This window comes from Crocodylus porosus, unplaced genomic scaffold, assembly GCF_001723895.1.
Source record: "Crocodylus porosus isolate Cpor-Errol unplaced genomic scaffold, CroPor_comp1, whole genome shotgun sequence".
Taxonomy (NCBI): domain Eukaryota; kingdom Metazoa; phylum Chordata; order Crocodylia; family Crocodylidae; genus Crocodylus; species Crocodylus porosus.
In genome coordinates, this window is record NW_017728951.1 from 55444650 (window position 1) to 55461702 (window position 17053).

Genomic DNA, 17053 nt, shown 5'->3' on the forward strand with positions numbered 1-17053 from the left:
TGTAGGCTTATTATGTAGTTGAATCCACAGTCCTGAGTTAAATAGTCTTCCCATATGATACATGGGGAGAACTGGATGACTGAGAATAGTCATCTAGATAGGAATCAGCTAAAAATATTCAAAACTGTACAGTAAACAGGAAAGCCATATCTTTAATGAGAACAGAGCAGGACTTTTTAAGATTATTAACTTTACCACAATGGAATACATCTGTTTTAACCTTTGCAAACGTAACTCCAGAAATCACGTGCATGTTGGTAATTCTATGTGAATAAGTACTGGAACATAGAACCGTTCCTGGCTCCAGGAGGGAAGGCGTGAGGACTGTGAAAGAGTCTGAATTCTATGGAGCTTTTAACATCAGGGAAGTAACCACAGAAAGTGCTAAATAATTAAGCATTAGTGAGTGTTGCCCAGTAACTGAGAGTACAGCAGTGTAGTGGTTTCTCTATGTACTTGCCCTTGGGTAAATATTTGGGCTTTGAAGCTTGAAGTGACAGGTGACATTGTAACGGCTTGCTCTGTGCAAGGTATTTCACTCTCTCTTTATTCATAGACCATGTATCATACACAGGTTCCCTATGCAGGCCTCTTTAGTGGATGTAGTCCTCATATAGACTGAAAATAACAGCTTCCCACAGGTTTCAGTGGTGAGTGGCTCTCCTGAGATTCTGTTAATAACTACTAATAGACATAAACCCTGTATGACAGACTCATTTAATCATGCATCCTATTCATTGTGTTCCTGGGGGAGACTGCAAAGCATCTAGTTTGACAAGCCAACAGCTAGATGTTGTTTCATCACACACAACTGCTTTGGTCACTCAGGCTGCTTGTACATGCCATGGGGGTTTACTTTGGTTTAATTCTAAGTTGAAGCGGTGGGTTTTTGAAAGTAATTTAAAGCACAAGACGCTGCTGACAGTATAAACATCAGTGCCATTAAAGTGCAATATGCCGCTGACAATCTAAGCAGCAACTCCATTAATGTGGTGCAAAAGGGCATTTAAGCTGCTTTAAAGGCCAATTTTGTAGTGTGTACAAAGGTCCTCAGCTTTTCCTGTAGTTACAGTTAGAGTTTGATTGAGAGCTGCCTAATTGAATCTGGATAGTGTGTTGAAAGAAACACACCACGGAAAGGTAAGAGTGCTTGTGTAGTCCCTCTGATTAGGAGAGTGTCATTACCTTCTTATTTTAAAAGGATACTAGTTAGGGATCCTGTTTGATTCCAGACCATATCTGTTTGTCCAGCAACCAGCAATGTGTAACAAATAAGATTATTCTTTTTTTCTCTTGGCAATCAACACTGTCCTAGACACCAGTACCTATGTAACTTCCACATGGGATTACTGCCAAGAACTGTACTTGGGGTTGTCCTTGAACACTACTCAAAAACTTCAGTTCATGCATAATGCAGATGTCCACTTAGTAAACAAAATTTCATGCTGACAGCATATTACACTTGTGCTCCACAGACTGTACTAGTTTTCATTATCTTTCTAGGTTCAGTTCAGGGTAATAGTTCTGGTTTGTAAGATTCTTTAAGCTTTTGGTTTGTGCAGCTGGGAATGTTACTTTCTTTTGCACCGTCCTGATCAATTTTTGAGAATGAATGAGATTCTGAAGCTGACAGTTCCTAGCTGTCAGGAACTTGGCTGCAGTCAAGACCATTTGTACCTTGGGTGGGTGAAGTTAGCTTGGAGGGGAGCCCAAAGCTCTCAAATTGACTTCCATCATGGTCTGAAAAACCAAGCATAGTTAGCCTTAAGCATGTTTAGTCAGGCTTTTCTGGAGGAAGTTCCTTAGAAATTAGAAGAGGTTGAAGCCAGGAGGGTTTTAAGTCTTTCTGACATCGTGACACTGGAACTGATTGTTCATACATATTTTCAAAGTTGTTATTGTAAGTTCATCTCAAGATAAGGAGTCTAACCCTGCTCTCATTGGGCAGATCTACATGTGTAATTAATGCACCTGAAAAAATGCCAGCACTGTTCATACCTGGGTTTATTGCTCCTAGGCACAGCATGTTGAGCTGAGGAGGCGCAGCCCTGGCTGGCAGGTGGCCCCAGAGGTCAGTCTGCCAACCTGGAGCTGCTTTGACCTGGTTCAATGTGCTATGGAGGGACTGGCTGGGACATGAGGTTGCTATAGTGTGAGACTAGCTGACAGGTAGCCCCTGCACTATAGCATCCTCAGGCCCCAGCCAGCCCCAGTCACTGTCCACACATGCATTGCAGTGGGGTAAATAACTGCGCCGTAGGATAGTATTTGTGTCAGGCAGTACTCCTATGGCAGAGTGAATTACTGTATTTCATGATGTATAGTTTGTCACAGTGTATAAGTCGACCCCATTATTCTGATCCGAAAAGTTAGGAATTTCATAGATCTGGTGTATAAGTTGACCTAATTTTTTGGATCAGAAATATGGGGTCAACTTATACCAGCCCCTGCATGCCCTCACTGTGGGTCAGGCACCTGGGAGGGGGGACATGTGCCACAGCACCACTTCCAGGGGACAGGGACAGGCTTAGCTGACACTCACACATCCCCTGCAAGCAACACTGCTGAGTGCTGAGCCCAGCCCCATATCCTGTGAGTAGCACTGAGCTCAGGTGCTCAGCTGGAGCAGGCTCAGGTGCTCAGCTGGAGCAGCCCAGTAAGCACCACTCACAGGGGATGAGGGCACATCAGCTGAGCGCCAAGCCCATCACCGCTCACAGGGGACACAGATGAGTTTGGTGCTCGGCTGGCATGCCCCCATCCCCTGCTAGCAGTGCTGCCTGGACCACGCCAGCCAAGCACTGAGCCCAACCCCATCCTCAGTGAGTGGCACTACCATGTCCCATCCCCTGTGAGTGGCACCAGGCTCAGCTGGCATGGTTGGGTTCAGTGCACAGCAACACCAGTTGCAGCAGACAGGGCTAGGCTGCAGCAGACAGGCCCCATCCCCTGCGAGTGGTGCCAGGCTCAGTGATTGGCTGACGCAACCTGGGCAGCACCACTCACTCCTTGGGGGCATGTCCCTTGTGTCTTAATTTATCTAACAGTAGAATGGATGCAGCAGTTAGCTACTTCACACAGGGATTATTGGCCTCAGTGGACTTTGGGCCATGGCCAGAGATATCTGTGAAATACTTGGAGATCGTTTGATGTGTAAAGCACTGGGGGCTAACCTTCCTGGCAGGTGTACCACTCCAATCCCCTTCCCCAGCCCGATTGGCTGCTCTGTTTTCTGCCTTCTGTCCACTTCCCAGTCTACCAAGAGCCAAACACAGAGGCTGCCCATGCCATTTGTGGCTTGAATGCTACATGTTGGTCATACTTAGTGCTTTGCATAATTAATTTCCGTGCTTACAGAAAATTTTGGAAAAAAAATCATGTGTTTTTTCTTATCCTTTATTCCATTATATGAAAAATATTAGAATAAATGAACAGTTGACTTTAAATGTAATAAATTTATTTTTCTGGGGAGTGAAGATGAATTTCGTAGTGGGACTGTTTTGCTGTGCTATGTATTGACACAAATATTAGTAGTTTGATCAGTTATAAGAATTACTATTTTTATTCAATTTACAAAGTAACAAGTTTTACACTGCCATAAGAAGGAGACAAATCCTTAAGTCATATTAGGACTTTCATGATCCCTATTGAATAAGAGATTATGAATATAATACACAGGATTATTTTTAAATGTTAGGGTGAGGCATTCTGCATGATGTTTTTTAATTAAGTTTAAACAGTTTAAATTATCCATAATCTCAAATAATTTTCATTTTTCAACACAAACTTTGAACAGTAGGGCAAACATGGGTTTTACAATAGCTGATCTCTTTTGCTTATATTACATCATTTCTTAAATGAACATTTTTTTCCAAAGGCAGACATTGCTTCAGTTGCTTGATCAGTTGCTTTCTCCACACCATCTTGAGCTGTCTTGCAAATGTGATCCATAGCTGAAAAAGGGAAGAAGCTCACATAAATGCTGTGTCTATATATCCAAGTACACATAGTTACTACGGAAAGGGAAGGTGAAAGACTGTATCCCCATGTTTGTTATACCTAACTATATATTATTCAGTATATCCTTGTGCTCATGTTTACTACTTCATACCATGCACCAGCAGCTTATATTAATGAAAAAAGTCTTCCCTTTGGTGCTTATTGGTGTTTAAAAGTGATGCTGGTGAGTGATGAGTAGAGGCTGGCTCAAATTGCAGGCCCAGCTCATGGCATGGCATCTCCTTTAATCCTGTAGTTGTATATGTGCCCCCCTATCACTTATTGACAGAGGGGCCCAGTAAGCCATACCACTCGCCAGTTGCTCCTGATGGCCAGAAGGTGAAGACTGTGGTTTTAAATATGCTCTGCTTGCTGCTGACTGGATGGGAGGCAAAAACTGTGGCATATTTTAAACCACAGTTTTTGCCTCTCAGCCCTCAGAAGCAAATGGCAAGCAGCAGAGTGAATGAGGCCCCTCCGCCAATCAGCAGTGGTGGGGTTGGGGGATTCATGGAGGGAACTCCAAGATTAAAGGAGCTGCCGCAAGGAACTGTGAGCTGGGCCTGCAATTTAAACTGGGCCCTGGTGACGAGAGAGAGGCTAGGAACTGCTGGGCGGAGGTGCCTGCTGGGTGCTTATGGGTTCTGGGATTGGGTGTTGTTAGCTATGGTGTAGGTTGGTGGGATAAATAGTGTGGCAGTGTCTGGTGGCTGATTGTGATGACTGATGGGTGTATGTTAGGCGCTGATGGAGAGGGTAATGGTGCTGATAAGTGCAGTAAGCTTCTTCCTCTTACCCAGCAAGTGTATGTGTAGTGAATTACCACTTTCAGCATGCAATCAGCTTATGCTGTGAGAAGTGCAGGAACAAAAACAACTGGCTTCCTGCCATTAAGTGAAGTACAGTGTAAGCAGTGTGTGTGGGGGGTGTGTTTTGGCAGGCAGAGATTTAGCAGCAGCAGCAGCAAGAGGGTTGTCTTTTTCTTTCCTCCTTTTACTAACTGTTTTTGCTGTTGTCCCAGTAGTGGTCATATTTTGACAGTTTTACCACATTCTCTCTATGGTGTCCCAACCCCCAGTGGGAATTTGCCTGCCCAAGAGATCTATTAGCTTGAGATTTTCAGTTGACCTTTTAGACCCTGACAATCCTAATTCTTCCTTTATTCATACAATCTATTTAACGTTCGGTGCATTTTACTTCTTTCTTTGTCAAGGTTGGCAGTTCTTGTCACCAGAAGGAAACTACTTATACTCTTCACACTAGTTCTACTGCCATTTAATAATTAACAACATTGCCGACTTAGCAGGCACCTTGAGCTCCATGTGATGAAGCCAGGGTTAGCATTATTATGGACTCCTGCCCTCAGAGCTGGAGAAATCAAGATGCTTTGCCTGCTTGCTTACCCTCTAAGAAAGAAGGGGCAACATTTGGATTGTATCACTGTGATTGGTGATGAACCCTGGGCACAATATGAAATGTGTAAGCCATGAAAAAAAGGTCACTTGATCTGACTTGGTCTACCAGCAAACATACATACAGTAAAAGTTGCATTATCTGGCACCTTACAAGCCAGCATGCTGTATTAACGGGCATGCCGGCTTGTAAGGTAAAACTGAAACCGGAAGTACCCACCATGGCATTTCCAGTTTCACCAAGCCCCCATGGTCTGGGGCAAAACAACCTGTGTGGGGCCCGCCTCCCTGTCCCTTGGGGGCCATGGGAGGGGTGGTGATGTGGCGGGAGGGGCAGCAATGCCCTGGATGCAGCGGGAGAGGCAGCAGCCCAAACAGGCAAAGACACCTGTTCAGGCCTCTCAGTTAACCGGCATATTTTGTTATCCAGCACCCTGCATTCCCCATGGGTGCTGGATAGAAAAGCTTTTACTGCATACAGTCACTAAGGAGCAAATAATGAAATTCTTGCCTCTCACTAAGTTAATGGGAGTCTTGCCTAAGAAAGTACCAAATAAAAATGAAGGAAGAACGTTAGAACCTAACCTTAAGTTCATTGTACTATTTTTCATTAAATGCTTATGTCCTTTCCTTGTTTTCCTTTTATTCTCAGTATTGCCCATATTGAAAAGACATGCTTATACCTTTTTGACTTGCGTTGGTAGCTTGATTCACCGCATCTTGTGCAGCTTGGCCCAGTGCATTCGCTGTGGTTAGAGAAGACATTGTATTTTACTTAGTTGTTCAAGCTTTATGCTTTCCTACATTCCTTTCCCTTCACCTCCATTAACTGCTATGCATAGACAATGCATAGGGTGGGTACAGGGGGGCATGTGCCCCCCCCGAGATTGGCCCTCGCCAGCTGGGGATTGGGGGGCGATGGTCAGTGCCCCCCCTGAGATTGTGGGGGAGCTGAGAGAACTGCCAGCGACACTTCCAGATTTTGCTGCTGGCACTTATGCCAGCGGTGGTGATTGGCTACTGGGGGATCCAGTCAGCAATTGGCCACTGGTGCCCCCCCAGTATCAGGAGGCACCACTGTATACTGTATACAGTGGAGTTATATCTTACGCTGAAGTCAGCACGTAAGGCAAAAATCGCATATAGTTGAAATCGCCCTTCCTGCTGCACTTCTCGCCCCTCTCATCCTCCTCTGTGTCGTCCTGCCAGGGCAGCCAGCTGAGCATGAGCGAACTGTCGCCCCCCCAGCTATGCAGGTTCATGCAGGCACTATCACGTGGCGCCGCACTACGTGCCATGCCCCAGCCAGCACCCGGCAGTCAGCCCCAGCAGCCGAGTGCGTATAGCTGAATTCGTGTAAGTTAAATACTATGTGACTCAACTGTACACCACAAAGTATACTGACCCACTGTCACTATACTTTGCTATGAAATTAATTTTATAAAACACAGAGCATGTTACTAATAAGAAGACAAAATGATAAAATGATATGATTAGCAGCATGTTGGAATTTTGCAGTGTAGCTGCACATTGCTAACTGCAGTATTATTTTTATTTATGTGTTTTAATTTATTCTTTTGAAGGTGTTTTTAATATCTGACTTGTTACCATCTGGGGCAAAATGGCTTTGAAAGGCTTCTGGGCCTCCTTTCAGGATGGAACGAAAGATAAACCAGGAGATGAAAAGGAGCATTTTCCCCAAAGATTCTAGAGGAAAAGGAGTTAAAATACAATTCAACAAAAATATATGGGAAAGTTGTATAGGAATGTCCCTGTAACTAGCAGATTAAAATAAGAGTTATAAGCAGTTTACAAGACACAGTTTTCTTTCAGTGCTTTTGGCTAAATAAAGTTGCCATATTAGTGACAAGAATTCTGTGGAAATACATAATATTTGTGGAGGTACCTTTTAAAAAAGTGGTAAGTACTTTTGTTAATAGGAATGATTGTAGTACAGTGGAAAGAGCCTCTAAGGGTAAAATCTAAAATTGTGATTAAATTATATTTACTTCCTAATCTCTTCTGAATCGAACATCTGTATATACAGCAATAGACATTTCTATCTCTTGAGGGAAATGCCTTGTACCAGTATATGACCTACACTGCTTTCAAGTTAATTTCATTGGAAAACTCTAATTAATGTATCATGAAACACAGATTTATTCACATGGAAGAATCTTGCAGGAAGACTCATGTTTTTAACTGGTTGAACATTTTACTGACTGGAATTTTCAAGACTATCAAAATGGCATGAAGGCACCATAACTTAACTGGGCACCTAAATAAAGCCTCTAATAAATAGGAGGAGCCTAAAAGAAAGACTTTCTTAGAATATCCATATATAAAAGTCAAAGTCAGGGTAGATTTGCCTGAGATTTAAAACTAGAACCGAAGCATCTAAATCTAATTTTAAGTCATCAGCAAATTAGATTTAACTCATACAGAGCTGTGTATACATGTAGTAATCACTTCTCGGCCTCTTGAAGGCTTGGATCGAAAACATTTACTGCGCATGAATAAGCTTCGGAGCTTATTGCTGTGGTGTTAATTGCTCCTGGGCATGCTGTTTGAACTTGTGGTTGGGAGCAATTAACTCTGGAGCAGTGACTTCTAGAGTTTATTCATGCACAGCATGTGGAGCTGGGTTGGAGTAGCCCTGGCTGGCAGGGGGCCCCGGGGATCAGCCTGCCAGTCTGGGACTACTGCCTCTGGCTTGGCATTCTGTGGAGGGATGGCTGGGGCACAAGAGAGCTTCAGGGCAGGGCTAGCCAGCAGTCAGCCCCTTCATTGAAGCACCCTTATGCCTCAGCCAGCCCCTCCAGTGTCTACACGTGCAGAGTTTTTTTACTCCGCAGCAGGATAGTATTTGTAAGTACAAGTACTATTCTGCTTCAGAGTAAATTAGTTTACTCCAGCCTAATAGGGGTGCATGTGTAGACACTGAGATATTTACTGTACAGTTAATTAGTCAACTATGCAGTAAATGTCTCCAGGGTTCACATAGACATGCCTTAGGAGGAGTGAGGAAGAAAAAATGAAAGCAATAGTACTAAAGAAGGACATACTCTAAAGGACAACATCAGATTATATAACCAGTTTTCAGATTGTAGAAAAAGAGCATAGACACTATTATTACTTAGAAGTAATATTAAGAGCAGTGGTTTTAATATAATGTTAATGAATTGTGTTAACAAGCTCAGTTGTTAAATTACTTGGGAAAATGTTAATTTGTACACATCTTTAAATGTATTTGGAACAATATCCAAGGAGGGATATTCCAAATCAATATCTCTGGAAACTAGCTCTCAAAATATGTAAACGTAAAATATGGAGACATCAAACTGATCTGGTTTGCATGTATGTTACAAATTTGATCCCAATGCAGAAGAGATTTAGATATGCTTAATTTTAGGCACAAGATGAATTCCACTGAAGTCAGTGGGATTACTCATGTATTTAAATTACATGTACAAGTGCATGTAGCATTGGAGCCCTGAATGATATCCAAGATATCTTTCCTACCAGCAGAAAATCTTCTACTGACTGAAAAATCTATCTAGCCTCATGATAAACTACAGAAACTTCTGCAGAGGATAAATAAATTTTAAAAAGTCTATATTTTAAGGAGGTATAAAAACATACAAAGATTGTACAAAAAATGTTCATCTCAGATTGAAAAAAAACCCTCTCATACACAATAGCAATATAGCCACCACTGCAATTAGGCATTGCAATATGAGAAATACACTTTATGTACATAGTTTCTATTTAAATTCAGAAGAATCTGTCATTCTTAGTACAGAAAAATACACATACTATTTTATTGATTATAAATAGTCCATTTTAACCAAGAAACACTAACATTCAGGGAAGCATTGCTGTTATTCCAGGTTTCAAATACACTTATCACAGGTAAATTATAGTTTCTTAGAGAGTGGAAATTGATGTCATCTTTCACTGCTACTGTGCTGCTATAAAAAAAATTATAGCAGCACAAAGGCCAAGCCAGCAGACATTCATGACTCCTGTTGCAGCACAAATGCTCAAAATTTGTGGCTGTGACAAAGCTGGTACAGGAAACTGTTGCTATTCACAGTTTCAAATATTTGTGAATGCTGAACCCACATCTTAAATACACTTAAAGAGCTTCTTGGGAGCTTTGCACTTGCTGCCACCTGCTGCCACCACCAGGCTCCCACTATCACCAGCACAGCCATGCCTATCCACCCCCCACAGCCACTGGGGGCACTGTGTTCATGCATGCAGTGCCTTATTTGCGGATTTTGCCATTCGGTGAGGATATGAGAACGTGTCCCCCCACGAATGGTGAGGATCTCCTGTATTAATTTAGGCTGCTATCTAGCAATGGGTGTTTGTTTGCTTTGTGGTGGGAGAGTGTGGGTAACCCAGAGATACCTGTACTCTCTGGCTGCTCCAGGCAAATGCTCTGTGGGCTTGAGTGGGCCAATCCTGTGCACCCCCAGGAATTCTCATGCACCCCTTAGGGCCCTGGAGCACCTGCCTGACTTTATCCACTTACAGAGTGGCACCTTGGGGAATCTTGGAGAGCATCTCCAGAAGTGGGAAAAGTCAGGGCTTTCTGCTTACAGAGGCAACCTGGAGATTCTGGGGCTATGTATCTCCCTAAGCAGGGAAACTCAGGGTTTCCATGATTACAGAGATGCACCCCAAGATTCCCTGGGGTGCCTCTCTGTAAGCAGGGAAAGCCAGGCAAGTGTTTTGAGGGCTTATGGAACCCAGTCCTGCATAGGAAGTCCTGGGGTGTGCAGGATTTAGTCCTGCCCTTCAAGCCCTGGAAGAGAACATTGCCCATTGTCTTGTAGCTTCAACAGGCAGGACAGTGGGCAGTGTGTTTTTTCGCCTAATGAAGGGATTCAGTTTTTCTAGGATGCATCTGGACAGCACTGATCCACTTCATTTGGTGATGTCTGTTTCTAGCCTAAGAGAGATCCATTTAGAGATTGTTACGGAGTGTGAAAAAGGTTATGTTGCACATATATAAGCAATGTTTTTAAAACAAACACTAAATTATTTGGAATTGGTAAATATGAAAGGTCATTCCTTGGATAAGGCCCCTAGTGATTGAAAAATGCAGTTTTAGAATGAGATGTTGTTAGTGTGCATGGAGCTTGGACTACCTCCCAATACTGCAATGAGAAGGTTAAGAAGGTCATTCAAGCTGAGCTCGCTGCAGGAACAGAGTTTTAGTCCTAAATATGATCTTCTCCAGATCATGATCTCCATAATAGAGAATTATAGGCAAGTTCGTTTAAATAGTGCCCATAGATTGGATCCTGTTCCCATTGAAGTCAAAGGCAAAACTCCCACTGACCTCAGTGAGACGGGCTTAATCTCATATAGTGAAAGGTCTTCCATGCTTTTCTTATAAGCACTAAAAAAATTTTGTTCTTTTTAAAAAAAATCAAATTTAGTCTTGAGTGATATAAACCAATGGTTGTCTAATACCAACTATAAAGTAAATGGATTCTTGCTGTTATATAAAATAAAATTGATGAACCCAACCTAAAGATTAAGAAAAATAGATTTGAGGATCTTGTTTGTCTCTGATTTACACCAGGGAATATCTGAAGTAACACTACTGACCTTAGTGGAGTAACACTTGAAACTATAGACTACAAGCAGAAATTAGCATTCTTTAAAACAATTCATTAAATAAAATAAAAGCATATATTTAAAGTTTCTTACTAGCATCTTGTGCTGCTCCCTCTGCCTGTTGTTTGATTCCCTGGAAACCTTTACTTGACATGATTGCTTTAGCTATATTCTGGCAATCCTCTTCAGTTTAAAAGTAAGCAAAGCGATTTGTTTTACACTTTGAGAGGACTAATCAAAGCTGTGCTGTTTTTATTCGTGTGCCAGGCTCCTCCAAATGCCCACTGGGTAAATTGTTTCAATAGGTGGAGTTGCTGGAGGGCTTAGAATTTGAGCCTAATGAATGAATCAACGCTGAAAATGTGCAGGGAACATGCATATTATTTACTTTTCCCAAGGAGAGGGTGTATCCACCTAGATATTTTATATCAGCAGAATTTATTCATTTATAATCCCTTTTTATTTATAAATCTTTGTAAATAAAACTAAGAACTGTCCTAGTGGAACAAAAAACTGTGATGTAAAGATGTGGAAAACCACTGAAGCAAGTGTTAGTTATTGGGAGGCTAGGTTCATTTCAGTGGTGCCATTTTTCTTGTCTCTATTTCATTTCTTTCTTTTTGTGCTGTACTGAAATTGCATCTTTGGAAGTCACCAAAAGAACTATTTCACCTATGATACTTGAGTTTGTAGCACTCTATAACTCAGGGGTGGGCAAAATGCAGCCCATGGGCTAGATATGACCCACCAGACGGTTCTATCCAGTCCATGGGGCCTCTAAAAATTTAGAAAATTAATATTTACCTGCCCCTGGCTGCCTGTCATGTGGCCCTTGATGGCTTGCCAAAACTCAGTAAGTGGCCCTCCACACGAAATAATTGCCCATCCCTGCTATAACTAGTATCTTGCCCATTTCCCCCCCTTTTTAGCCAGTGTAAATGTCAGATGTTCCTTGGAGATGTGTGTTCCCATCAAGAGATTATCTAATTGAGAACCAACAAAAAACCTGCTTCTCTGTCATAACTACTTCGAAACATACAGTGCTATATTTAATAGTTGAGTTTCTTTCATGGCAGGACATTTTCTGTGCTACAAATGATGTGCTATCCTGGGCATTCCAACAAACTAACTTAATTCATACTGGCAAAGTTTTCTTGCTGTTGCAGCTTCTGCCAGTTTCCTGAGCAAAATAAACTTTATGATCAAAGCCACTTTTTGTTCATGTAACTTTATCCAAGGAAGGCTTTGCTTGCAAAGAAGCACAACAACATTACATTCTTCATTGACGTTATTATGCCAGTGAAATCATAGTGCATATCTCCCATATCTCCAGATTTGCCTGCTACTTTGGGGTGTGCTCATTTAGTAGGGCTAGGGTCTTGGTAATTCTATTAATGTGCTGCTTGTGTTATTTGTGTTTCTATATGGAAATACCTTACTTATTAGCTGCTGTTCCTCACTTAACATTTTTAAAGGTGCGGTTAATGGAGTTCCCATTTTCCCATATTTTCAGTGGCATATGACAGTTTATTAGCAAGAACTTCTATATTTGCAGAATAGAGTCTGACTCCAGATACCTATGCACAGCAATGTTTTGGTGAAGTTATGGGACGTCAGGGTTCATGTCTGGAGACCTGTGAGGGGACAGAGAAAAGAAAAACAAACTCCCACACTCCCCCCGTATATACTGGGAGAAGCTGGGATCACATTGCAGGGTAAAAGTGGAGCATTGATCTACGAGAGGGTGGCCATAACAAGTTAAGCACTTCTCTGGCCTTTTCCTGCCTCAACATTGGGGTAGGCACTGACAAACCTATCCGATGTGTATTTTCCAGTGGCTCAAAGCTGTTCCTTCCTGCTAGCCAAGAAGGGTGGTCAGCAGGATAGAGAAGACTGTTTACCGTATTCCTTGATGGTCCGGTGGTTTACCCTTCCATTCTTTGGGCTGTGAAGAATGAAACCATTTTCTCCAAGGTTTTCTACCTTTTCCATTCAGGATTTCAACCTGATAAACATTGGGACTGGCTCGATTTACAATAAAGCAAGGACCATCCCAGGTGTGAGTCAGAGAGTGTTCCTTTGCTGCACAAGCTAAATCTTGTTTCAAAGTAGCCAGGGAAGTTTGTTGGTTTGCTCCCCATTCCCAAATCCTGTTTTTCTTTAATAATTTCTACAGAAGCTTAGCTTTGTCAGAGAACATTTCAAGGAACTCTCTGGAGAAGTTAAAAGTTCCCAAAAGAGCTCCCAAAGAGTGTGCATCTGTGGGAGCAGGCAGCTTTCCTACAGTCTCTACCCTTTGGTGATCTGGAGTCCTGACATCCTCTCCAAGACATACACCCAGGTATTTCACTTGTTGCTGCACTAACTGAGCCTTTTCTCTATTCACCTTAAATCCAGTTTCCTGTACTATAATCAGCACCTCCTTCATGATTTCTTTGTTCATTTCTGAAGTGGGAGTGTGTATCAAAATGTCATCCATGTATGAAGTTACGTGTGAGTGTTGTTTAGGGCTGAAACGGTTCCACATTTTAGTGACATGGGCATGACAAATATTAGGGGAAGAATGGAAACCTTGGGGAGTTCGGCTCAAGGCATATTGTTGTCCCCTATAAGTAAAAGCAAACTTATACCAACATGAAGGATGGAGGGGTATAGCCATTGAAAGCATTAGCCAAATCGATTACAGAGAGCCATTTGGAGCCAGCTGCTACTGCTGCTAAGATTTCATTGTATTTAGCTACTACAGGAGCAGCGGCCGGATGGCTGTATTTAAGGCACGGGAATCTATTGTCATTCTATAAGTGACCCCGTCCGCTTTAAGGACTGGCCATACTGGAGAACTGCAAATACTTTGCATAGGCACAAGTTCTAAGAGACAGTCTATAGTATCTTTAATGTCTTCCTCTGCTGCAGCTGGGTATTTATACTGCCTTTTGAGGAGGGGGATCTTTTCCTTCAATCAAAACTTCAGCATTTATTTTTCCACACTCTACCTTATGTTTAGTCCACAAACTGGGAAATTCCTGTACCCATGAATCACTAACGGAGGTTAGGATGGCAGTAGGTGCCTTTATGGCAGCACAACGATGCACAGCAGAGACTTCTGCAGGTCTTCCTTTTAACTTTCATAACACCCCATTAGCTAGATCTACAGTTTGCTGAAATGCCTAGAGGAAAGGAACTCCTAGGATTCCCTTCTCATTTCCCTCATGAGCACAGCACTCTACTTTTCCTTTCAATCTGTCAACTTGCAAGGGAACACCTTGCCAGACAGGAGCTTCCTGAATTTCTCCCCCATATCCACTGAGCTGAACATGTTTCATGGTGGGTCTCCCTCCAGAGATCCACTGGGGACTTAGAATATTTACAGAAGATCCAATATCCACTAGCAATTGGGCTAACATCCCTGGGTTCCCCACTGTAGCCCTCACAGTGGGTCTCCCCCATACATCACACTGAAGTCTTGTGACCAGCTAGGGAGACCCAAGGAGAACCAGGCACCCCTATTGATCTGGAGACTCCACTCAGGAGGGAGGCAGGGGTCTGGCGCTGACAGGGAGCGGGTGCACGGGATGCACTCTGTACTGGGGCAGTGGGCTGAGGGGGTGCTCCCTGCATTAACTCTGCTCTCTGTATGGCTTGAGACAAAGCATTAATCAAGACACTAATGGGCTGGTGATCATATTTTTCCATATCCTCCCCTAAATTCACTAGCTCTTTCCAAATCATTCTGCTAAGGGACTCCTTGGGTTGTTGTTGCCCAGGGTTGTGAGGCAAAGGGGGATTAGAATTGGGAGGGTGACTGGCAGAGTGAGGACCATTATTTGCAAAGGTGATAGCCTGCACAGGCTCTGACGTAATATTTTTGCCTGCTTGTCTCTTTAAGACACCAGTCTCTCACAGCAAATCTCCTGCCTGTTTAATTTTTGCCATTAGTTCATTCCAGGTTATGTGTTCTAAATCCACAATCTTTATGGTCATTTTTGTCTGGGAATTTAACCCTGCATAGGTGCTCTGTATTAATTCAGGTCCCTGATACTGGAGAGTGATAACTCTATTCTCTTCTGTCTGGGGTAATGAATCCGAGAGAGCTGCTAGCATTTTCTTTTGGATCAGGTAAGATTCTGAGGCTTCTCCTGGCTTCTGCTCTTCCAGTACATACAATTTCTTAAGGGAAGAAGCAGGCAGTAATATTTTAAGAGCGCTTATACATTCCCGGGGTCCAGGATCAGTTTGCTCCCAAGAACCTATGCCCATGTCTAGAGCATCTGCATCACAAGGAGAGGCACATAACTGAGCTAACTGAGTTAAGTCTATGCCATCAACAGAGGGATACATTTGCCAAATACAAGCTAGCCATGCAATGACAGTGTCTCTGTTCAGTGGCCCCAGTCTCTCGGCAATAGCCTTGGCTTGACTGGGAGACCATCTCACTATGTCAGTGACTATCTCTGTTGTGGGAAGATCATCTCCTGCAACTAGGTGTTTAACCTCCTTAGTGGTAACAGGGGCAACATTATGCACGTGGGGCCAATCAGGGTTGAATGGGCTTTTGGGGACTGCATTAGGGAGTATCTTTACTTTCCCAGGGGACTCAAAGTCACAATCCTCTCTCAACCTTACAGCTGCTACCACTCCCTTATGAGCACTAAGTTGGGCATGCAATTTACTGATCTCTACCTCACACTTCTGATGGCTTGCTGCTGTCTTTGCTGCCTTGTTTTCCTCTGCCAGGAAACAAGTTGCAGCTCTGGCTTCTTCTAACAGCACTTTTGTGTGTGTTAATTCTTTCTTATACAGCTCTAAAGTCTTGCTTGCCTTGTCTCTACTTAGAGATATACAGGAAGACAAAGTTACCAGTTGAAGCTTTTCTGCTACAAAATCACACCCGGTTATCTCGCGGTATTTCAAATGCTGTTGTAACTGTTCTTTTTCAAGCTCCAATTCCTGCTTCCCCTTCAACATTTCAATCATTTCCAAACATGCATAAAACAATGCCCAGGCAGCAGCTGCATCTTTTGCACTACTATATGGCTTAAGAGTGGTGCAATACTGTTCACAACTCAAAGCTGCCTCAATCAGAGGATTCTCACCCTTGAAGCAACCTTTTTCCCAGGGACATTTTCCCTTCTTCATTACCCATCCCTCTAACCTGCAGGGTTTCTCCTGCCTCAAATAAGCAGCTAAAGGGGTTTTTCCAGACATCTCCATTTCCCTGATCATACTAATGATCGCTATCAAAAAGCCTCTTTTACACAGTCACTTAGATTTTACACTGACACAATATTACGCCACAATCTTAGTTCTAAAGCACAACTCTTAACTCTATAGTACTATCTTAAAGTTATTCCAGCACAGTTCTTAACTTAAAAGTTACAAGAGGTTCTATGAGAGAGGGACCTTGCTGAAGGAGCTTAGTCTGAAAACAAAGAAAGGAGAGAAAAAAAAAGGAAAAGAAAAAGGAAAGTAAAGCTTTCAGATTGGTGCCTCAGTTTACCACTCTGCAGCAACTCAACAATTAGCACAAGATTAGGGTCATGTACTGCCAGCCTTCTCCACCAGTTTTGTTACCAGATTTGCCCACTACTTTGGGCTGTGCTCATTTATTAGGGCTAGGGTCTCGGTAATGCTATTGATGTGCTACTTGTGTTACTTGTGTTTTTGTATGGAGCTGTATCTCTCCCCCTGCAAACCCTCACCCCCAGTGGAGATATCTTACAGGACTCAGTTCAGTGGGGTTGGGTTCCTCCAGTCCTCAAATCAGTCATACACACAAGCACGCACAGATTAATGTGACACGCCTGACCTGGCTGGGTTGATCAGCATGGACAGGCTGACACCCTCCTATGCCAAGAATCAGTTCATGAGAGCAATAATAACTACAATCAGACACAAGCACACAGTTAAACAGAATACCTCTGAATCTGGCTGCGTGTCCAGATGACACCCTCATGGGCCAGCATTCAGTTCATTAGGGCACATCTGAGCCAAACTGGGTCAATCAGCCT

General features: G+C 42.9%; 1 protein-coding gene and 1 long non-coding RNA gene across 2 annotated transcripts in view; one reads left to right on the forward strand and one right to left on the reverse strand.

Annotated features, from left to right (window-relative positions):
• Positions 1-3548: 3548 nt before the first annotated feature.
• ADIRF (adipogenesis regulatory factor) lies at positions 3549-11777 on the reverse strand. The gene is made up of 3 exons (XM_019556309.1): positions 11139-11777; positions 6095-6157; positions 3549-3953 (listed from the first exon to the last, which is right to left on the reverse strand). Exons 1-3 carry the CDS (start codon positions 11197-11199, stop codon positions 3847-3849), a joined length of 231 nt encoding a protein of 76 aa, XP_019411854.1. The 5' UTR covers positions 11200-11777; the 3' UTR covers positions 3549-3846.
• Positions 11778-12657: 880 nt separating this feature from the next.
• LOC109323878 overlaps positions 12658-17053 on the forward strand; it is a 5942-nt gene continuing 1546 nt past the window's right edge. The window contains exons 1-2 of the long non-coding RNA XR_002104764.1: positions 12658-12669; positions 14648-14650. This is a non-coding gene — a long non-coding RNA (uncharacterized LOC109323878). The remainder of the gene's footprint in view (positions 12670-14647; positions 14651-17053) is intronic.